This window comes from Pipistrellus hanaki (assembly GCF_964339955.1).
Source record: "Pipistrellus hanaki genome assembly, chromosome: 5".
Lineage (NCBI taxonomy): Eukaryota > Metazoa > Chordata > Mammalia > Chiroptera > Vespertilionidae > Pipistrellus > Pipistrellus hanaki.
This window is the reverse complement of record NC_140507.1, coordinates 20547453-20571005: the sequence shown is the minus strand read 5'-3', so window position 1 is coordinate 20571005 and position 23553 is coordinate 20547453. Positions and strand designations below refer to the sequence as shown.

Sequence of the window (23553 nt, the reverse complement as noted above, 5' to 3'; positions counted from 1 at the left end):
GAGTGTGATATCATTGGAGCCAAGTCTTTAAAAGTGCGTCAAATATAAGCATAACCAATTGACAGAGACAGCAGGGGGGTGAGGGCATGTACGGGAGTGGGCTTAGGAGACAATGGGGGATATGGACACATATGTAATGTCTTAATAAAACATCAATTTTTAAAGAGCATCAAGAAAGACAGTAGTACTTAGGAAGCACTATTACTCCTTCCTTCATTCATTCATTGAATTTATTATATTCTGCTGATTCTGAAAAAAAAAAAAAAAGGGAAAGAAAAGAAAGGAGTAATAAACCATACTAAGTGCTGCTGACAGAATAAAAAATGAGATGTGAGATTCCAATCTTATATTTTGCAAAGAAAATCCAATTGACAGTCCCAGATGGCTCTTGCCCTTGCAGGCAAGTATTGCAATAACTTTCTCTGGTGGCTATTCTAAGAACAGCACCCTAGTAATGAATTCTAGGAATCTGAAAACAAAACACTCAATTATTGACAGTCCTAGAGGGCTATGAACATTGCAGGAAGTTAAAAGAAAAGCCTATTGGAGATAACATTGGCAAATATGTTTTCCCATGCAGAGGGCTTTCTTGATTTTTTTGTGGATGGTTTCTTGTGAGGTTGCATAAGCTTTTTATTTTGATGTAGTTCCATTTGTTTATTTTCTGTTTAGTTTCCATTGCTCTAGGAGCTGTATGGGTAAAGATATTGATTCCACATATGTCTGCTGTTTTGCTGACTATGGCTTCTTCTAAGATTTTTATGGTTTCTCGTCTTACTTTTGAGTCATTTATCCATTTTGAATTAATTTTTGTGTATGATGTAAATTGGTGGTCTAGATTCAGGGTTTTTTTTTTGTTTTTTGTTTTTTTGCATGTATCTGTTCAATTTTTCTGATACCATTTATTAAGAAGACTGTCTTGATTCCATTGTATGCTCTTGCCTCCTTTGTCAAATATAATTGAACATAGTAGCGTGGGTCAATTTCTGGGTTTTTTGTTCTATTCCATTGGTCTATAGGTCTGTTCTTGTGCCAGTACTAGGCAGTTTTGAGAACAGTGACTTTGTAATGTAGCTTGATATCTGGTACTGTGATCCCTCCAGCTTTGTGCTTCTTTCTCAGGATTGCTATGGATCTTCAAGGTCTTTTTTTTTTTTTTTTTTTTTTTTTGATTTTTTACAGAGAGGAAGGGAGAGAGATAGAGAGCTAGAAATGTCGATGAGAGAGTAACATCGACCAGCTGCCTCTTGCACACCCCCTACCGGGAATGTGCCTGCAACCAAGTTATATGCCCTTGGCCGGAATCGAACCCGGGACCTTTCAGTCCGCAGACCGACACCCTACCACTGAGCCAAACCGGTTTCAACTCAAGGTCTTTTTTATTCCATATGAATTTTTGGAGAGTTTGTTCTTTGTCTGTGAAATATGCTGATGGTATCTTGGGAATTACATTGAATCTATATATTTCTTTGGGTAATATGAACATTTTAATAATGTTGATTCTACCAATCCATGAATACATTATATTATTCCATTTGTTTATGTCTTCCTCTATCTCTTTTGTTAACATCCTATAGTTTTCCATCTATAGATCTTTTACCTCCTTAGTTAAGTTTATTCCTAGTATTTAATTTTTTGTTGTTGCAATGGTAAATGGGATTGTTTTTTTAGTTTCTCTTTCTGTGATTTCATTATTGGTGTATAAAAAAGCCATAGAATTCTGGATGTCAATTTTGTATCCTGCTTTATTACCAAATTCATTTATTAAGTCAGTATTTTTTTTTTGAAGGAATCTTTGGGGTTTTCAATGTACAATATCATGTCATCTGCAAATAATGACAATTTTATTTCTTCTTTCCCAATATGAATGCCTTTATTTCTTCTTATCTGATTGCTATGGCTAGCACTTCCAGTACTTTGCGGAATAGGATTGGTGAAAGTGGGTATCCCAGTATTGTTCCTGTTCTTAGGGGAAATAGTTTTAGTTTTTGCCCATTGAGTATGATTTTGGCTGTAGGTTTGTCATATAAGGCTTTTATTATGTTGAGGAATTGTTCCTCTATTCCTACTTTGCTGAGAGTTTTTTATCAGGAAAGGGTGTTGTATTTTTTCAAATGCCTTTTCTGCATAAATTTATATGACTAGGTGATTTTTGTTTCTCAATTTGTTTTTGTGATGTATCATGTTTATTGATTTGTGTGTTTTGTACCAACCTTGAATCCCTAGAATAAATGTTATCTCCAATAAGTATTTAATCTCAAAAAATTTATAGGAAACTCATACAACTTAGCAAAAGGAACACAAATAATCCATTCAAAAATTGGGCAAAGGAACTAAAAGACACTTTTCAAAAGAGAACATACAGAAGACCATGAGACATATGAAAACATGCTCAAAGTCACTAATCATCCTAAAGATGCAAATCAAAACAACAGTGAGGTACCATCTCACACCTGTTAGAATGACTATCATCAACAAATCAACAAATGTCAAGTGCTGGCAAGGATGCTGAGAAAAGGGTACCCTCTTGTACTGCTGGTGGTAATGCAGACTGGTACAGTCACTGTGGAAAACAGAACGGCGTTTCCTACTCTACAAGAAATAATAAATGAATCCTTCAGTTTAGAGTAAAAAGAACAATAGAAAGTAAACCAACGTGATATGAAAATATAAAATTCTCCAGTAAAGATAAATATATTGACAATTACTGGTATAAGATCTTACTTTATTGTAATTTTCAAAAATCCATTTTTTATACCTTTATAGGGTTTAAAAGACCATAGCATAAAACCTAATGTTGAATACAATGTGGGAAAAAAGTAATTATGCAGTTGTGATTATGCAATATACACAGGCTATCACCTACTTTTGCTTCACCCTACATGTTATAATTGGTAGGCAATATAAAAAGATAAGAGTTTGTAACATTACTAACATAAACTAAGGGAGCAGAATTTCAATCAATTTGTTTTTATATGCAGTTGAAATTAGCAGCTTGGAAGAGATTATAACAAGTGTGTGTTTGTGTGTGTGTGTGTGTGTGTGTGTGTGTGTATGTGTGTATCCTATATAATAAAAACCTAACATGCAAATTCACCAAAGGGTGGAAAGACAGGTTGCTATGACATGCTCTGACTACCAGGGAGCAGATGCTCAATGCAGGAGCTGTCCCCTGGTGGTCAGTGCGTTCTCACAGGGGGAGCACTGCTCAGCCAGAAGCTGGGCTCCTGGCTGGTTGAGCATGAGGAGCAGGCCTAAGCTGGCAAGCGGACATCCCCCAAGGGATCCCAGACTGCGAGAAGGCCCAGGCCGGGCTGAGAGACTCCACCCCCAGTGCACAAATGTCAGGCACCTGACCCCTGGCCTCTAGTGTGTGTGAGTGTGTGTGTATCATGTGCATTAATATTACTACTACTTTAAAAAAAAACACACACAGAAAATAATAAGTGTAAGGAAGTGGAGAAATTGGAACCCTTGTGCATTGTTTATAGGAATGCAAAGTAGTACAGTTGAAATAATAAAAACTTTAAAATGGAATTACCAGGAATTCCATTTCTAGGTATATTTCCAAAAGTTGAAATGGGGATCTTGAGGAGATATAACACATCTATAAATGCATGGGACTCTATGTAGCCAAAATAATCTAAAAAATATTTTTTTGGAATATTCAATATTCAGATTTTAACACAGACTACAAAGCTATGTGATAAAAATAGTATGCTGTTGTATAAAGATGGACATATATAAAAATGGAATAAAATATAGTCAAAATAAATTCATACATATATGATTAATTGACTTTAAGACTTAATTTTTAGAACAGTTTTAACCACAAAAGTGAGAAAGAAATGCAGAGATTTTCCTGCTCAATTAATTTACTGTTTTCCTCATTATAACATCACTCACCAGAATGGTACTTTATTTTTTTTACCAAGGATAAATCTACATTGACACATCAAAGTCAGCCATAATTTAGAGTTTACATTATGGCTCATTCTTGATTTGTTTATGGGTATGGACAAAAGTATAATGAACTCCCTCAATCATTATAAATATCTGATAGAATATATTCATTTCCCTAAAAGTATTGTGCTGTGCCTATTCATATCTCTCCCCATTCCTCCTAGAAACCACTGATATTTTTGTCTTCACAGTTCTACCTTTTAGAGAATATCATACAATGTATAGCTTTTTCAAATTTGCTTTATTTCACTTAGTTATATGCATTTAGGTTTTCTTCATGTCTTTTCATGGCTTCATAGCTCATTACTTTTTATCATTGAGTAATATCCCATTAATGAAATGTATCCAGATTTGTTTATGAATTCATGTACTTAAGGATATCTCTGTTTTCCAATTTTTGGCAATTGAGAAAAAGCTACTATATTAATAAATATTTTTTGTGTGTACATAAATTCTAAACTCTTTGGGTAAAATATCAAGGAAATGATATCTCAATTTTATGTTAAGAGTATACTTAGTTGGGGGGTTAAGGGCTGAGCATAAAGGGGTATACTATCCAATATATATATATATATATATATATATTACAGGCCTGGTACATGAAATTCTTGTATGGGAGAGGGGGGTCCCTCAGCCTGGCCTGCACCGTCTCCAATCCAGGACCCCTCAGGACTGCTGGCTCCTAACTGCTTACTGCCTGCTGGCTGGATCACTCTAACTGCTCTCCCCTGATTGTCTGATCTCCCTAACTGCTCTCCCTTGCTGGACTGATCTTCCTAACTGTTCGTTCTCTCCTGCCTGTCTGATCACCTCTAACTACCTGTGTCTCAGTCCCACCACAATGGCTTTGTCAAGAGAGACGTCCGAAGGTCATCTAGAAGATGTTCAGTCTAATTAGCATATTACCTTTTTAATACTATAGTGCCAACTTGTCCTAAAAATGCAGGTTGTTAGCAGGTATTCCTATCTTGGAAGGGGACCCTGCAGTAGCATCCTGACCAGGGCTTTTGCACTTGTGCTTTATCTCAGCAAATGAGAATCCTAGAAGAAGACTCTTGGATGTACCTTGAACATTTCTATCAATTTTGCCAAATCATCCTCCAAAAAATCTTGAACCACTTTAAACTCCCACCAGAAAACATGTGTGTGCCCACTGTCCTAATTTGAAACAATATCATTGATTGCCTCCTAGAAGCTTCCCTCTCCTTGCCACTTGAGCCAACCTCACTGTTCAGCCCAGAACTTGATTTCCTGAGATAGAAATATGAAGGAGGAAAAATAATTTTCCTCTACCTTTCTGAGTTCTTAGCAGAGGTCCTTATAATGAAAGACAAATTGCCAAGAGAAAAACAAAAGTTCATTAATATGTGTACCTAGTGTATATGTGGGAGATTCCAGGGAAAAATGAATAACTCCCCAAAGTGGCTTAGAACCCAGAATACCTTCTTCCTAGGGAAAGGGGACAGGAGATGTAGGTCTCTTGGAGGAGAGTATATGATTTTTAGGAAAGATGAATAGATGTGGGGGGAGATATAAAAGTTTGTAAAAAAGTTTGGGTGTGATGACAACTTCTAGTCTCCTGTCCTGTGACAGGAGTCAGACTTCGCTGGATGATGACACTTTTCCCTTCGAGGGAACCTATGACATTTAAGCTCCCTTTTTTTGGTGGGTTGGGGGAGAGTGTGTCCAATTTTAGGCAGATCAGAAAACTTCAGTGAAAGCCTCTCCTTGCATTGGTTGTTTTTCAAGCACCTGCAGCTCAAGATCATCAATATAACAACACAGCATATGTTAGGGTGGCATGTTCTCTGACCTTCAGAATAAACCCAACAAAATCTTGTTTCCTCTGACCAGATTATTTGCTACAGTAGTGTTATTCCCTGGAGACAATATTCTGACCAGACCTTCCTGGGAGTGATCATAGCATATCCTATGCTTATAGAAAGGTATAGAACATATCGCTAAATAAATCAGTGTCAGTTTTCTCATCTTGTGGAAAGGGAGATAAAATTAGGATTGTTTATCTCCCTTTCCACAGGTTTCCTGCGGGTTTGTTTCTCCTCTGCGGCCCCTTCAGCAACTGTGCCACTGTGGCCTTGGGGCTTGGGGCTGCCGGGTGCCAGACCCCTATGGACTCCCACCCCTGCAGCAGCAGTGACGAAGCAGGCCCAGAAGCCCTCCACAGGTGGGGTAGAGCAGAACTCCTGTGTTCTGGCCCAACCTCCTCCATCTTTGTCGTGCAGTGACTATCAATTTGCATATTCCCTCCTTATTGGCTATGGGTGCCACCATCTTTGTAATGGTGTTACAGTCAATTTGCATATTCCCTTTTTATTAGATAGGATATATGTGTGTGTATATAAATATCCTATATAATACGAGAGGAACATGCTAATTATGTGTTATATCCTATATAATAAGAGAGGAATATGCTAATTATGTGTTTTGCCCAGAGGCATAACACAGAACCAAATAACAACCATATCGCAGATTTGCAGGAGGGTGGGGCAGCGAATTACAGAGAATTGCAGGATGGGGTAGGACAGTGAGATGTGAGGGGGAATAGGGAGAGCTACAAGGCAGCAGGCGGAGAGTTACATGAGGGTGGCAACAACCTACTGGAGCATGGATTTGTGAACAGGGCTAATAGTGTATCTATATTTCATAAATAAAACTATCAAAAAAGAGAAACTTCCAAAATGAGCTCCAAAGTGGCTGAACTATTTCTGATTCCCATCAGCAATGTATGAGTTCTTGCCATACATCCTCCTCAAAATTTGGTATTATCAGTGTTGCAAGATTTACCCAGAGTACTAGTGTTGTAGTAGCACCTCATTTTTTAAACTTCTCTGACAACATATAATGTAGAGCATCTTTGCATATGCTCTTTTGCCATTATGCATATTTAATGAGTTGTCTGTTAAAGTCTTTGTCCCATTTTCTTTTTAATAAGGTAACTTGTTTTCTTATGTTTGAGTTTTAAGAGTTCTTAGTATACACTGGATAACAATCCTTAATCAGATGTGGTTTTTTTTGAAACATTTCTCCCAGTTCGTACCGAGAATTTTCTCATTCTCTTAATATTGTCTTTCACAGAAAAATTTTAAATGTTAATGAATTTCAGGTTATCAATTATTTCTTTCATGAAACAAGCCTTTACTTTTGTATCTAAAAAGCCATTACCACCCAAGGTCAGCCAGGTTTTCCCCTATATTTTCTTCTAGGAGTTTTATAGCTTTGCACTTTACATTTTTGTCTATAATATTTTTTGTGAAGGATGTAAGGTCCGAGTCCAGGATTTTTGCACGCAGATATCCCATTATTCCAACACCATTTGTTGAGAAAACTATCCTTGCTCCATTATATTGTTTTTCCTCTTTCCTTAAAGATAAGTTTGCTGCATTCATATGAATCTATTTCTAGATTCTTCATTCTGTTCCACACATCATTTGTCTATTCTCTCACCAATATACACTGTCTTGATGAATCAATTGATTTTTGACAAGAGTTCTAAGAAAATTAAATAGTCTTCTCAACAAATGATGCTATGACAACTGGACAGCCACATGCAAAATATATAGCTTTGTAGCCATAACTCTCACCACATGCAAACATTAACTCAAAATCTATCAAAGCTGTAAATGCCAGTACTAATGTTATGAAACTCTTAGAAGGCAACCATGGTGCAGATATTTTTCAGTTTGGGTTACACAGCAATTTTTTTTACTGAACACAAAGGTACATGAAATAAAGGAAAAATATAGATCAGTTGGAATTCATTAATTTGTAAAAATTGTAGCAAAGTAAAAAAGACAAGTTGAATATTAGGGAAAACAGACTATGCAAATTGACCATTACTACAACACACAAGATGGCTGTCACTTGTGGTCAAAGATGGCTGCCACAAGATGAACAACAGCGGAGGGTTTTTGGGAGGGACCATGCCTGCAAGGGAGGGCAGTTGGTGGTGATCAGGCCAGCAGAGGAGTGACAGTTGGTTTAGGGGTAGGACCCAGACATGCAGGGGAAGACAGTTGAGGAGTATCTAGGCCTGTAGGGGAGGGCAGTTAGGGGTGACCAGGCCATCAGGGGAAGGCAGTTGGGAGGGACAAGGCCTGCAGGGGAGGGCAGTTGCAGGTAACCAGTCTGGGAGGGAAGGGCAGGTAGGGGCAGTCGGGCTTTAGACAGGCAGACAGGTGAGCGGTTGGGAGCCAGCAGTCTTGAATTGTGAGAGGGATGTCTTAGATTGAAAAGAGTGAAGCCTGGGCTGAGGGACAACTCCTTCTTGCACGAATTGTGCACTGGGACTCTAGTCTATATATATAAAAGCCTAAGCGACCAAATGACCAAAGAGATGAACAACCAGTTGATTGGTCACTATGACGTGCATTGAACACCAGGGGGCATATGCTTAATGAAGGAGCTAACCTGTGGTAGTCAGTGTAGTACTCCCACAGTTGAAGTGCCACTCAGCTGACTGACTGGGTCCAGACACCTGACTCATGGCTGGCAAGCCCAGCTGTGGTGGCACAAGCCTCTCAGGCCTCTGCAGCAGCACTACCAAGAGTGACAGAGGCAAGTGCAGCAGGCCTGGGATGAGCAGGAGCAGCATGGTGCCTGACCTGAGCTCAGGCTCCTTGCTGGCCACCTGCCACTGTGTGCACTACTACATTCCTCAGGGGATATTGGACTGCCGGCATACCCTCAGTAGTCCTGGATTGCAAGTAAGCACAAGATTGCCGAAGGAACCAACAAATCTGTGCACTTGGGCCTCTTGTATCTGATAAGGGCCTTCAGTCTAGATTATATCAAGTACACTAACAACCTTTGTCTTTACTGATTTGTGAGTGACAAAGAAAATAATGTAATTTCCCCAAGACTCAGAAATCATACAATGTCTTCAAATATAGATAAGGCCTATGTTTCAAAATACAAATCCATTTTGCCTAATATTCATCATTGAAAGATTGACCCTGGGTACTTGTTAGAATTCAAGTCCTACATCCCTCTTCTAGAGGCTTTCAATCTTTCTGATAAAGAGGATCCTAAGTGTCTGTAATTTTAATGAACACCCAGGTAATTATGTTTTTTTTACCTTTGAAAGTAGGTACTTGTAGTTTTCAAAAGTAATCATGTGCTTTAATCTTTGAATCAACAAAAGGTTGTATTTTAAATAAAGATAATATTATTTACCATTGTATTTATTGAAATACTTATGATTTTATATTGTATTAGGATTTATATTATCAAACACACGATTATGGTAGTTTTTCATCTGCTATTTAATAATTGAACAGAGAATGAAAATCAAAAGTTCTTAGAGTTGAAAGACAATTTTCAACACTCTATATTTCATCTTGTATAGCATAGAAGACTTTGTCCAGTCACCTAGGAATTTAACACCCTGATTGGAAAGACTCAGATTTGCTGTAGAATCCACTGGAAAATAGGACTGCCATATAAGTGTGTAACTCAGGAAGTTTCACATTCTCCATATTTCTTAAATTTAATTGATCCATTACTTTCTCTATAAAAAAAAGGAGAAAGAAAGAGATATTATTATAAATAGCATTTAAAATTGCCTGGATATTGCACTAAGTGCTTCTAAATGCGAAGCATGATGTGGAGAGGCTGTGCTCCACCTCCACAACCAACTGGGACCCACATGCTCTCCAGAACCTCCACACATCCTTCCCTCAACTGGAGCTACTGGGCTCTTCCTACATGCTCAGTCCTGGCTCAGTGGTGTAAACCACCCAAAATGGAGACAGGAGAGGATTGGAGAACGTTTTGATGGTTCTCTAGAAGTAGAAGCAACTTTTGGGATTCAATAAGAGGAAATAACCTTGAGAAATAATGAAGAGGGAAGTAGGAAGACTGGCCAAACCTTTAGACTGCAAACTCCTTTGGAGTGAAGCAGATAGGAAAGGAGGTTGGGTGGAAGGGCGCTGCTGTGCCCTGCTCTCTAAGGAAGCTTTGCAGTCTATCATGGAGCTCAGAAGACAAGGTTGACCCTCAGAGGAGTCCCTTCCTAGCATGAATAGGCCCATTGTGATGGATTCCAAATTTCTTTAGTAAGTTGGGTTTCTTGCTCAGTTATGTTTCCTGTAGCCTGGTGCTACATCGCAAGGATGATCAGTTATCATATGGATTTCAGAAGTCAATATATTGGTCATAGACCCATTAGGAAGTCCTAGTGGTTAAATTAATTGATTTGTACATTTCCAGAATATCCAGCAGATATATTGAGAAGTCAAATACAAATCTTCTTTTGCAAATGAGAACTCCTGCGATAGGTACCAGTGTGATTCTATGGCATTTACTGAGATAGTACAATTTTTTCCCCCATACACTAATATGTACATAGCCCAAAACATGGGTTTTTCTATCATTTTGCAATGGTTATCTTATTTTTTTTTGGAAGAGCGAATATTTAGCCTTATATTCTTACAACATTGCACTGCAGAAAGTACATTTATTGCCGTAAGTTTTCATATCCGTTCCGCAGACTCGGTCCAATTCTTTGGTGCACCAATGTAAATGTTCTTTATAGGGCTCACAGTCTGGCTGTCAAACAAAGAACAACATAAAATTTGTCAGATAGTGAACTTTTTTAAAATAATGTCTTCAAACTTTGTATAAGATACCATGCATTCAAAGGGAATGAAAATAATCTATATTGTAGTATGGATACACACAATCTACTTAGTCATAAAATATTATTGACATATTTTTACAAACTCAATATCATTTTTAAAAAGCAGACAAATGGTTGAATGTGTTATTAAATGTAACCACTCTCATTTCATTTCTACTCATACCTGCATTTGGATGATCCCATTATTTCATACAACAAAATATAGTAAAAAGGAATTTTAATAATTTCCCTATCTTTTTCAATGATATAATTACTAGAGAATCAGATACATTTAGATAATTACCACTTATGGATGTATTCATATACATTAGTATTTGCATATATATATATATGCAAAATTTGAATAGTAATAGCATTATTGGTAATTTACATAAATAATATCATGACTATTCTGACATTACTGCCTTTGTAACCTTTATCTATTTAGGTGTTTTTCCCTTTATATAATATTCTCCTCCATGTATATATGAGCATTATTATTTTATCTACCTTTCAATGGACAATTTTTGAAATCCTCCTGTTTTACTGGATAAATAATTTTATTTAAATAGACTGTAACCTTTGCAGAAAACAAGGATACCCAATAATATAATACTTGAAATAATGGGATATTTTATCTTCTCCAAAATACCAATTATTTTTATATGGCTGGATAGATTGTATTTATCGAACTTAGCACAATAATGGCACAGTTTAAATAAAAATTTTAGAAGGATCGTTCTGTTGCATATTTTGTTTGGTTAATATATATATATATATATAAATTAAATGAATATATAATATATATATATATATATATATATATATATATATATACATACACACACACACAAGTGAGAGGGACCAGAGAGATAGAAACACCAATGATAAGAGAGACATCAAAAAGTTGCCTCTTTCAGACACCCTACTGAGGAATAAGCTAACAACCTGAGAATGTGCCCTGACCAGAAATTGAACCAGGGGCCTCTTGGTTTATTGGTCAATGTTTAACCACAGAACAACACTGGCAGGGCTGTCTGTTGAAACTTTCTGTTAAAACTTACAATATAAAACAATTAAAAGTTGTCAGGCCAGTGTAGCTCATTGATTTAGCATCAAACTATGAACCAAGAGATCATGGATCCAATGCTAGTCAGTGCACATGCCCAGGTTGCAGGCTGCATCCCTAGTGTGGGGAAAGTAAGAGGCAGCCTAACAATGATTATCTCTCATAACTGATATTTCTATCTCTCTCCTTATCCCTTCCTGTATGAAATCAATAAAAAATATCACTTTAAAAATATTGAAAGCTTTTTTAATTTCCAAATTAATCGGTACTAACTTACCTCTTCGCGGTTATTTTGTGAAAAAGAAGCTTCTGGAACAGGCACACAAAAGTAAATGTAAAAATAAGAAGAAAAATAAATCAGTCTCTGGTGGGAAGAACCTATATTTTTAGTAGCAAAGTTCTATACAAATTGCCTACTCAGGACCACCAAGTTCTGAGGTGAGCCTTTTGTGGTAATATCAAAATAGTAAGTTCACAAAATAAATCCAAATTTGGAAATATAATTTCTAATTTTTGTCTGTGAAAAACAATTTAAAGGGTTGTGCAGTCATCATCAAACTCTCCTGTGAAGATACCATAGCTCTTTTTATTCATTTGTTAAATTAATGAATCTTTACTGTTGAGATTGTTATGATTGTGCCTCTTTTGTTCCCCCCATAGTTTCCCTCCACCTGGTTCCCATCCCTCCCTCTGTCCTTACCACCCCCCCACCCTTACCACTCTCTTCATCCATAGGTGTACGATTTTTGTCCAATCTCTTAAGACCTCACACACATTTCCCTCTGAGAATGGTCAGTCCACTACCTTTCTATTCCTCTGATTCTATTATATTCACCATTTTATTCTGTTCATCAGATTTTTAATTCACTTGATTTTTAAATTCACTTATTGATAGATATGTATTTGTTGTTTACTAGATAAATTTTTATCTTTACCTTTTTCTTCTTCTTCCTCTTCTTAAAGAATATCCTTCAGCATTTCATATTATACTGGTTTGGTAGTGATGAACTCCTTTAGCTTTTTCTAATCTGCGGAGCTCTTTATCTGACCTTCAATTTTGAATGAGAGCTTTGCAGGGTAGAGTAATCTTGGTTGTAGTTGCTTGCTATTCATCATTTTGAATATTTCCTGCCACTCCCATCTGGCCTGCATAGTTTCTGTTGAGAAATCAGCTGAGAGTTGTAGGGATACTCCCTTGTAGGCATTAACTGTTTTTCTTTTGCTGCTTTTAATATTCTCTCTTGGTCTTTTGCTCTTGGCATTTTAATTATGATGTGTCTTGGTGTGGTCCTCTTTGGATTCCTTTTATTTGTGGTTCTGTGCACTTCCTGGACTTGTAAGTATTTCTTTCACCAACTGGGGGAAGTTTTCAGTCATTATTTCTTTAAGTAGGTGTTCAGTATCTTGCTCTCTCCTTTCTTCTGTCACCCCCATAATTCTGATGTTGGTACACTTGAAGATATCGCAGAGGCACCTTACACTATCTTAAATTTTAGGGTTCTTTTTGCTTTTCTGGTTGAGTATTTTGTGCTTCTTTATATTTCAAATCTTTGACTTGATTCTTGTGGTCCTCTATTCTGCTGTTAGGTCTCTGTATAATATTTTCTATTTCAGTCAGTGTATGCTTAATTTCTTTTTTTTAAAACATATATTTTATTTTTGGTGTTTTATAGAGAGGAAGAGAGAGGCATAGAGAGTTAGAAACATCAATGACAGAGAATCATTGGTTAGCTGCCTCTTGTACACCCCCTACTGGGGATGTGTCCTCAACTAAGGTACATGCCCTTGACCGGAATTGAACCTGGGACCTTTCAGTCCACAGGACGATGCTGTATCCTCTGAGCCAAACCGGTTTTGGCTATATGTTTAATTCTTACTTGGTCCTTTTTCATATACTCAAGGGTCTTGCTAAATTTGTCAGCCTTTTCTAAGAAATTCTTGAAAAACCTTATAACTGTGGTTTTGAATTCTATATCCAGTCATTTGCTCTCCCCCATTTCTTTCTTTGGGATCTGTTTCTTTGTCTATATGGCCCAGTGGCTCAGCCTCCCCTCTTGGTGCACACCATTGTGGACTCTATGTACAGCCTTGTTGTGGTTAAGTCTTGATTGTTGTTGGTAATCACTGGGAGGAACTGACCTCCAGGCCAATTGGCTGTGAGAATCAGCTGTGTCTATGCTGGGAGAACTTCTTTGCTGGAGACAGACAGCCTTATGAGACAAGATTTGCAAAACTGCAAAAACTTTTGTGCTCAGCTTAGATGGGGCAGAATCTCAAGGTTGAGCAGACAATCTTGGCTTCCCGTCAGTCAGCCCTGCCCTATGAGGCCCCTGGATCTAAGTGTCCCTCAGTAATTGCTATAAGTACCTCTGAGAGAAAGCCAACTTCTGGTTTTGCCCTCTGCCACACATTCCATTTTCTCTCCCAATGAATCTGGATTCCCAGATTCATGCCCAGAACTGGGGTTCAGTGCAATCAGGAGCTTCTGTTTCTCTCCCACTACAAAAAGCCAGCAGTGCACTCAGCAGTCAGTCCTTTCTGCCTGCACTCATACATGTGTCCTTAGACCTCTGTCTTTCATGGCCCCCTGAGTTTCCATGTGCTCTCTTCCTAACAAGCCAGATTCCCAAGCCCCTCCCCACACCCCCATTTCGAGTCTGGCTCCACAGAATCTCCTCTGGATCTGGGGATCAGTGCAGTCGGGAGCTTCTGACTCCCTTCTGCTAGAGAAAGCCAGCAGCACCCTTAGCAGTCAGTCCTCTCTGCACACACGCTTCCAGACCCTTACCTTCCATAGCTTTCCCAAGTTTCCATGTGCTCTCTCTCTATTCCTTTCAATCCAGACACCCCCTGTTTGGCTTTCCAAGGTCTTGCCCAGAAGTGGGGTACAGTCGGAACTGGGGTTCAGTGCAGTCAGGAGCTTCCTTCTCCCTACCCCCAGAGAGAGCCAGCCAGGCACTCAGATGCCCTTCCTCTCTGCACATGTGTATCCATACCTCAGCCTTTTTCAGATCCTCTGATTCTCGTGAGCTTTTCTACTTCCTTCCAGTTGTAGAATTTCCACTCAGCACAACAATTTCCACTTTCCCGTGGTTCTGGATGATGTCCGTTTTGTCTTTTAGTTGTAGTTTTAAAATTGTTGTGTGAGGGAGCAATTTAGGTTTTTACCTATGCTGCCATCTTGGTTTCTCCCTATTCCTTTTTATTCATTTTTTAAATAAATGAGACATCCTACTCAGAGAAGACAATGCCACTAAATATGCCTAGCATAAGGTAGCCTAACATGAAGAAATTATTACTTCATTAATTAGCACTCAGTTCTAATAGCAGGGGCAAATTCAACACCTCACAGCTACTTCATTACACTAGAGGAAGATAAAATTTGAATGAGTTCTACCCTTATACAAAATTTTGACTTTACAGGAATGAGAACTGGCAAACAAATGAGATTGTTTAGGCTTATCTGATCTAGAAGACATTATTACCACCTCCCCACCCAATGTGCATTTAGCAAACATGCAATCTGACCTCCAAAATAATAATTAGGTACATAACTTTAGTCATAAATGGAAGAAGAAAAAAAGCTAAGTTCTACTGCTCATTCTAACCTCTCTACCTCCATCTCTCTAAGGTGGGAAGGAGGAGAAATAATTCATAGGTATAATCTGAAAAGGGGGATTGTAACATACCTGCTTTCATTTTGCCAGTTTAAGTGTTACAAACCCAATGAAAGAAGCTGCTCCATTTCTAGATAATAGATGTCCTTTGCATTTTCTAGGATGTGTGAATTGCTTCATACAGAACTGAAAATGTACTCACCAGAATAAAGAGGAAATGCCAAGGCAGTGATGAAAATAACTTTGTTCCATGATGAGAAAAGGGACATTTTGTAAAGTCTGTAGAAGAAACCCAAAAGAAATGTTTAAAACACCTGACACAGAGACAAATTTCCTCTTTCTAAAGGAAAGTTTCTTATAGGAAAAGGATCTGCTACTACCTTAGATTCCTAATTATAAGGTACTTTTCCCTTTTTTCTTTGCCCAACCTCACAGGACCAAGGAGACACACCTGGGAACAGAAGGCATTGTAGACACCTTAGAGAAACACCAGGACACATTCTAGGCACACTTAAGAAGGAGCTGTTTATTCCCAAACCCTGGCTCAGCCCACAGAAGCCTGACATGCTTTCAGGAAATATGCACACTAGATTCTCCATTTCCTCAGAATACAGAAACATTTCAGGAAGGACATTACTGGAGAGCAGGCCTCAAAGCAATGCTGCACACCCTGGCCAGATCATAAATTCCCCACCCAACCTCCCTGAAACCGGAGGCAGTGGAGCCTGAGGCCTCTAGCTCTAGAGACTCTGCCTATTTTGTTCCTCTTTCTTTGTCAACCACCTACACCCAGCTGAGGAGTCTCCTGTATTGGCTTGCTGTTGAGGAGCTTGATGGGGTTAGAATAGATTTCTCATAGTAACATAAGGGAGAGGTATTCTGTGTTCTGCCTAGAGTCTGTAAAACAACTTGTGAGAGATAATACTGAAACATTTCTCAACTAGGGGTCCGGTGCTTTAGATTCGTGCATTGGGGAAGGTCCTTCAGCCCAGCCTGCCCACTCTCACATACTGGGATACCTTGGAGGATGACCTACGGATGGCTTAGGCCTGTTCCCTGCCTAGAGTGGATCTACGCCGCAATCTGGACTCCCTTTGGGGGAAGTAATCAGACTGATCAGGGGAAGGCGCCAACCCCATCCATTGCTGATGCAGCCACTGCCATTCACCACAGCTGCCAAGGTATTTTCATCAACATGGACACCAGTCCCTTGCACCATGAAAAAATGTCAAGAATAAAACTCTGGCTATTAAATAATAACAACAATGCCAATGCAAAACAACAAAATGAGAAATGAGAATTATGGACATATTAATATTTTTAGCTACTAAATGAGTCTCTTTTGTTGCTGGTGTAGATTTACTCAGAGTCCTTGGACTTGTTGCACAAGACTTGGCAGAAGACTGGAAGCTAACAGATGCTAGCATGAGCAGGAACATAATTAAAGAAGTAGCTTCCATTTCACACTTTAATTTTTTCAGATGACTCCATGTTGGCACCTTAGTCCCTTGCGTAGCCTTCAGTTGTCTTCTCCCACTCTCACATGTCGTCTGGGCAACTCTCCATCCTTTAGGGTGAAGGGACACTGGAGCTTCTCTGAGTCCATTCTGATGATGGACATAACACTCTGGTACCTGAATTGGCTTCATTGCTCCTTCTTTCCTTTCCTTTTGAACCCAGGGTTCGACCCCACAACACTCCGGGCCTGGCTTCTCTGGGCCTGGATGCTGCTGCTCCCAGTCTGGATGCTGCTGCTCCAGGCCTGGATGCTATGGGACTGGCTGCTTCGGGCCTGGCGGCTCTGGGCCTGGCTGCTGCTGCTCCGAGCCTGGCTGCTGCTGTTCAGGGCATGGCTGCTCTGGGCCTGGCTGCTCTGGGCCTGGCTGCTCCAGGCCTGGCTGCTCTGAGCCTGGCTGCTCCAGGCCTGGCTGCTCTGAGCCTGGCTGCTATAGACCTGGCTGCTGCTGCTCCAGACTTGGCTGCTGCTGCTCTGGATCTGGCTGCTTCGGGCCTGGATGCTGCTCCGGGCCTGGGTGCTCTGGGCCTGGCTGCTCCTGGCCTGGCTGCTCTGGGCATGGCTGCTCCAGCCCTGGCTGCTGTTGTTCCAGGCCTGGCTGCTCCGGGCCTGCCATTCTTCCATTTCTCCAGCTGGTCACAATCTAAGAGCCCCATCGGTCCCCCATCGCTCCCACCATCATGTTAACTGTTGACCACTAACTACCCAGTACCTCCTTCCCACTGTCCCAGATGACAGATGTCCTTCATATTGGTTTCAGTCCTCAAATTGTTGTGTGAGCAGCAAACCAGCTGCTCGCCCATGCCGCCATCTTGGTTTCTCCTCCAAGAGAATAATTTTTTCAAACTGTAGTTACATCCATACGTAAGCCTTTAGTAATTTGAAACACCAGGGGCACATTTGACTGAATTGGATATATGGTTTATTAAATATTTTATTTTGAGATAAGTGGAGAGTCTCATAAAGCTGTAATTAATAGTACAGAGAGTTATCATGTTTCTCTTAACCAATTTCCCCCAATGGGAACATCTAAAGCTATAGTACAATACAATTTCACCACCAAGAATATTTAAAAAGCTCCCAGATGAATATCAGGCAGCCAGCTTTGAATCTGGGCTGGAATACAACATGCAAATACTAAGACCAAGAAGGAAAAAAGACTCAGCGGTGAAATTGAGACTACAAGGTACAATGCCCTAAATTTTAAATTGAATCATTTGATCTGAAGAATAAGCGAAGAAAACAAGATCTAGTCAATATAGCCCAGCTGACTTAAAATAGGGTCTATAAACTCAGGCTGACAAAATTAGTTCAAACTAAATATGCTGATATATGAGGAATGGATTTTATGTTAATTAGCCTGAGGACTCATAAATGGATGGATGTTTCATGTTCATAAATAGGAAGACTCCTTATTGTCAAGATGTCAGTTACTCACAAGTTGATCTATAGATTCAATACAGTCCCAATCAAAATTCCAGCAAGTTATTGTTCGGTTGCTATCAAGCCATTTCTAAAGTTTATGTGGAAAAGCAAAATCAAAAACAAAAAACAAACAAAAAAAAAAAACACATACACAGAATACCAAAGTGTATTGAAGGAGAAGAACAGAATTGGAGAATTGATGCTACTCACCTATAAGACTTAGTATAACAAACTCAATAATCAAGACAGTGTGTTATTGGCAAAAGAAGAGATAAGTTGATTAATGGAGTAGAACAGAGATTCCAGAAATGGACCCCCATAAATGTAGCCAACTGTGTTTTGAAAAATGAGCAAGAGAAATACAATGAAGCAAAGATAATGTCTCAAAATTAGTGCCTGAACCACTGGATATCCACATTCAATAAAATAAATGTAAACATAGACTTTATACCCATCACAGAAAGTAACACAAATATGAATCACAGGCCTAAATGTAAAATGCAAACTATAAAACTCCTAGGAGGTAAGATAGGAGAAACTTAAATAGATGACTTTGGAAATTGTGAATATTGTTAAAATACAATGCCAAAGGCATGATTCATGGAAGAAATAACTGATAAGCCAGACTTAATTAAAAACTCCTGTAGTGTGAAAGATGATAATCAGAGAATGAGAAGACAAGCCATAGACTGGGAGAAAATATTTTCAAAAGACACATCAGTTAAAGGACTGTTATCTAAAATATACAAAGAAGTCTTAAAATTAAGAAATATAGGAACAAATACAGGGTTTAAAAATGGGCCAAAGACTTTAACAGGTACCTCTGAGAAAGAATTATAAAGATGTCAAATAAGCAAATATTCTCCACTGAAACATCCACAAGGAAATGAAATTGTAAAATTGAAATGCACCACACACCTATTTAGAATGCACAAATTCCAGAACAATGACAATACCAAATGTTTGCAAGGATATGGAGCAACGGAAACTCTCTTTCACTGTTGGTGGAAATGCATAATAGAACAACCATTTATAAAAGAGTTTGGCAGGTTATTACAAAACTAAACTTATTTACCATGCAATCCAGTAATTACTAGATTAGGCTCTCTTCTATTTATCTAAAAGAGTTGAAATCTTATGGCAGGAAAAGCCTTCACACTGATGTTTAGAAAAACTTTATTCATAATTGCCAAAACATGGGAGTAATCAAAATGTCCATCTTTAGGTAAATGGATAAATAAACTTTGGTATACCCAATTGATGAAGTGTTATTCAGACCTAAAAGAAAAAGAAAAACACAAACAAAAAAAGCTATCAAGCCATGAAAAGACCCGGAGAAACTTTAATGTATGTTACTAAGTGAATGAAGCCAATCTGAAAAGGCTTCCTACTGTATAAATCCAATTATTTGATATTATGGAAAAGGGAAAACTACGATAACAGTAAAAAGATCAGAAGTTGTAAGCGGTAGGAAGGTGGACTGATGAATAAGTGGAACACACAGGAATTTTAGGGCAGTAAAAATAGATAATACCATAATGATGAATGAATGTATCTAATTATATATTTGTTAAACTATGACCATACAACACCAACAGTAAACTAAAGACTTTGTGTGAGTATGAAGTGTCAATGTGTTTGCATCATTCTTAACAAATATACCACTCTGATGTCGCTGTTGAAGTGACGAGGCTATGGATCTGTAGGTGCACGGGGGAATAGGGTATATAGGAAATATCTGTACTTTTCTCTCAATTTTGCTGTGAACCAAAAATTATTATTCAAAGTAATTGTTAATAAAATTACACATGCACAAGGTTATTTATTTTCTGATGCATAATCTATAATTGAAAAAGTTGGAAACATTTATACGCTGGAATATGAAAGGTTGAATTATCTCTTATACTTCCACACGGTATAGTACTATACTTCTTATTAAGAATGAATAATATAGGCATGAATATGTATGCTTCTGGGTTGCTGGAATTTCTATATTTTCTCTGGAGAGGGTAATAATTTAGGATTTTACTTTGTAACACCATTATTATTGCAAGAATTTTTCCATATAACAATTCATTTTATGATAATTTATAAGATTGTGATGTTTTCCACTTCCTAATAAGTGAGAGGTAGTCTACCCACATCATAAAAATCAAAGCATTTAGCTGATTTAGTCCCTGCACATATAAAAGACTTTAAATAACTTGGTATCTTCAATGATATTTTCACATTTGTTGTGAGAAGACATGGGTGCAATTCTTTTAATGAGGGCACAACATGGCATGAGTGAGCCTTCTTTGGCATTGACTGTGGATAGAAAAGTCCATTTGCTAAAACTGTGTACAATGCTGATTTCTACAGAGAAATCAGTAGATCTAACTTTGTTCAAAAAGCATTATATTATTTAAATCCAACCAAACCTTTATTTGAATATATCATTATGTTACTGATATTTTTAGATAAAGAAACTGAAGAGCAAGCAAGACAATAACTTGCTAAAATCATTCTAATATAAAGGGAATTAATTGAGACATTATTTCAATGCTTTTCCAATGTCCATGTAGTTGCCTCACAATAAACAACTCTCAATTTCAAGGCTGATGAGTTGCCCCTAGAGTTATCAAAGAGGGTTTGACTAACATAAGGCTTTGATGTTGGAACTGATAACTGAAAGTATTAGAACAGAAAGAGATTATTCTAGAAAATTCCATTGGAAAATATGACCTCCAAAACTGATGAGGATACTTCAAATACTTAAGCTCTGTAGGCTGGAATCAGGATGTATTTCCCTTCCCCATTATCCAGGGGCCATTCAGATCCACGATACAGTTTCTTACCTTTTGCAATATAGGGATTGTTTTAAATCCATTAATGTTATCTTAAAGAGGCATGTACATTGTTCTCTATTTGATTTACTGATTCAAGGATTCTAAACCATATGGAACAATGAATTTTGTTCCTAGATGACACCAAATATTGCCTGCATTTTTTAGGATATGAGAAATGCTCTATCCAGGATTGGAAACTGTACTCACCAAGAGAAAATGGAAATGCCAACATGATTTTTTTAAAAATGTGGCTTTGATATTCAATGAGAAGTTAGCCATTTCATCTCCTTAGAAAGCTGTAAAGAAACCAGAATGTTTAACCAGCCCCATAAAGAATTCAATGAAGGAAGGCCACTTTCTGGATCTTCCAACTTGACTAAGAACAGCTATAACACCTGAGTTGTTAAACTCCTTCACTTTCTCTCTCCCTCTCTCTCTCTCTCTCTCTCTCTCTCTCTCTCTCTCTCTCTCTCTCTCTCTCTCTCTCATATTCACCCAAGAATAATTTTTCCATTGACTTTCAGTGAGAGTTAAAGAGATGGAGGCCGGGAAAGAGGATGAGAGGGAGGGTAGGAAGGAGGGAGGAAGAGTGAGAGAAAGTGAGAGAGAAAAAGACATTTGTGAAAGACACATTTATCGGTTGCCTCCTGCACAAGAGCTGGATAGAACCTGCAACCCAGGTACATGTCCTTGACCAGGAATTGAACCTGAGACCCTTTTACAGGGAATGATAGCGGAGAAGTGACACTCCAACCACTGAGTTATACTGGGCAGGGCTAAACCCCTTTGCTTTTCATTAGGGAAGACTGCACCCAAATCAATTAAAAGTAAACATGTTAAACAATACATATAGAAAAAAGCTCAAGCGAGCTATCTCCTGGAGCAATTAAGAATATATGCCATTTTGAATGCTCAATCTATCCTTCAGAGATCCAGGAACATTTATTCCTTTAAGAATCAGAGCTGCAGCAGTTTTGACAGCAATACTATACAAAAAAATCACAATAACATGTGTCCCAAGTTACCTACCTCAAGAAGACACAATACACAGGGAGTCTGTGGATGTCTTATTTACTTGTGCAGCCTCAGACAGCTCATCTCTGTTGAGCAGTGTATTTTAAAGGAAGACAAATGTCAGGAGAGATAAGACACAGAGGGACAAATGTCCTGGCAGTGACTGAGACTTTGCCACACACATAGGTCATCAAAGCCATTCCTACAGCAGGAAGTTTAGAGGACAATTTCATCTGATGGGTATAACGAATGGGGAGAGGAGAAAATAATGTGTATGTTTATAGATCCTAAGATAGGTAAGACATGAAGTCTTGCTAAGCAAGGGAGCTGTGTAGGATCAGGAGATAAGGCAGAAAAAGAATTTCAGAAACTATAATTTGCAAATATGTCTGTAACTCCTGTAGGTTGAGAGCATAGAATAGATACCATATTTTCCGGCGTATCAGACGACGTTTGAAACGAAAAAAAGTCAACCGAAAATCAGGGGCAAAAGACCAAAATTGCACAAAAATTACCTGCACATCTTGACGGCAAAGTAAGTCTTTTCTTTGAAGTGGGAGGTAGTCTTATACAGCGAATATAGGCCTAAACCTACGTTTTAACTGAAAATTTGGGGGGGTCGTCTTATACACCGGAAAATACATATTAGAATCACCTGGAGAACTTTCAAAATTACTTGTGCCCATGTTCCTTCCCCAAGGTTTCAATTCCATTTCCTCTAAAAGATCCTAGTAACTGGTGTGTGTTTTTTAAGTTTCTAAGATGATGATAAGTTACTTGCAGCTACAGTTCACAGTGATTGAGCTATATCCACAGAGTCATTACATCATGTGTAATGACTGCAGCCATCCCCGCTAATGAGGAGCATTGTCATTAAATCCTCCTGAACACCATAGGCAATGGATCTTTGCAGAGGTGAGGTTGGCCTGGCACATTTTGATTGGCATAAATGTGGCTGTGAAAATTATGAATTTTCAAGGCTCCTTTGAAGATTTAAGAGAATTTCATTGTCTTAAAGGCTTGAATCACTTAAACATCATAGTTATTTGAGGTGTTTTCCACCCAGGAAAAATAGTATCTCTTCATGGAGATGTCACTTTTTTTATTATGTAGGGGAATGTGGATGCATGACTGAGAAGGAAGCCTGAACCATGTTTCAGCCAGTCTATCAGCAGTTCAGTACTGCCAACAGAGGGACATCATACATAGGGATCTGACCCCATAGAGCATACTCAGAGAGAGTAACATGGCATTCAAATATCATTTGGCGTTAGTACAGAATTTACAGATTAGAAACTGAGCACCTTCTGTGGATCCATTGCCTATAGGGTCCCAGAAATATTGATGTTCTAACCCTATTATGGCCTGAAGATTGATCTACGGAGTCTGGAGTAGTTCTCTATGGAGAGACCGGGAGTTATTTGTGAGGCTGATCTTTGGGCAAGAGAAGAAATGGATACTGAGCGGGCACTTCTGTGAACTAT

At 38.4% G+C, this 23553-nt stretch overlaps 1 protein-coding gene across 6 annotated transcripts in view; it reads right to left on the bottom strand.

Moving 5' to 3' along the window:
• Window positions 1-9223: 9223 nt before the first annotated feature.
• Window positions 9224-23553, bottom strand: part of LOC311623712 (ovomucoid-like) — a 29399-nt gene continuing 15069 nt past the window's right edge. Inside the window, exons 1-5 of one of the 6 annotated variants that reach the window (XM_084886083.1) lie at window positions 22085-22230; window positions 15489-15565; window positions 11947-11978; window positions 10415-10530; window positions 9224-9490 (exon numbers count right to left, since the gene is read on the bottom strand). In XM_084886083.1, coding sequence (XP_084742209.1) covers window positions 9436-9490; window positions 10415-10530; window positions 11947-11978; window positions 15489-15555 — 270 coding nt within the window. In that variant the 5' untranslated portion in view covers window positions 15556-15565; window positions 22085-22230 and the 3' untranslated portion in view covers window positions 9224-9435. Of the gene's footprint in view, window positions 9491-10414; window positions 10531-11946; window positions 11979-14457; window positions 14666-15488; window positions 15566-15737; window positions 15991-22084; window positions 22231-23553 lie in introns of those variants that run through there. The other 5 variants (XM_084886081.1, XM_084886082.1, XR_014795202.1 and 2 more) reach the window with 5 other exon arrangements.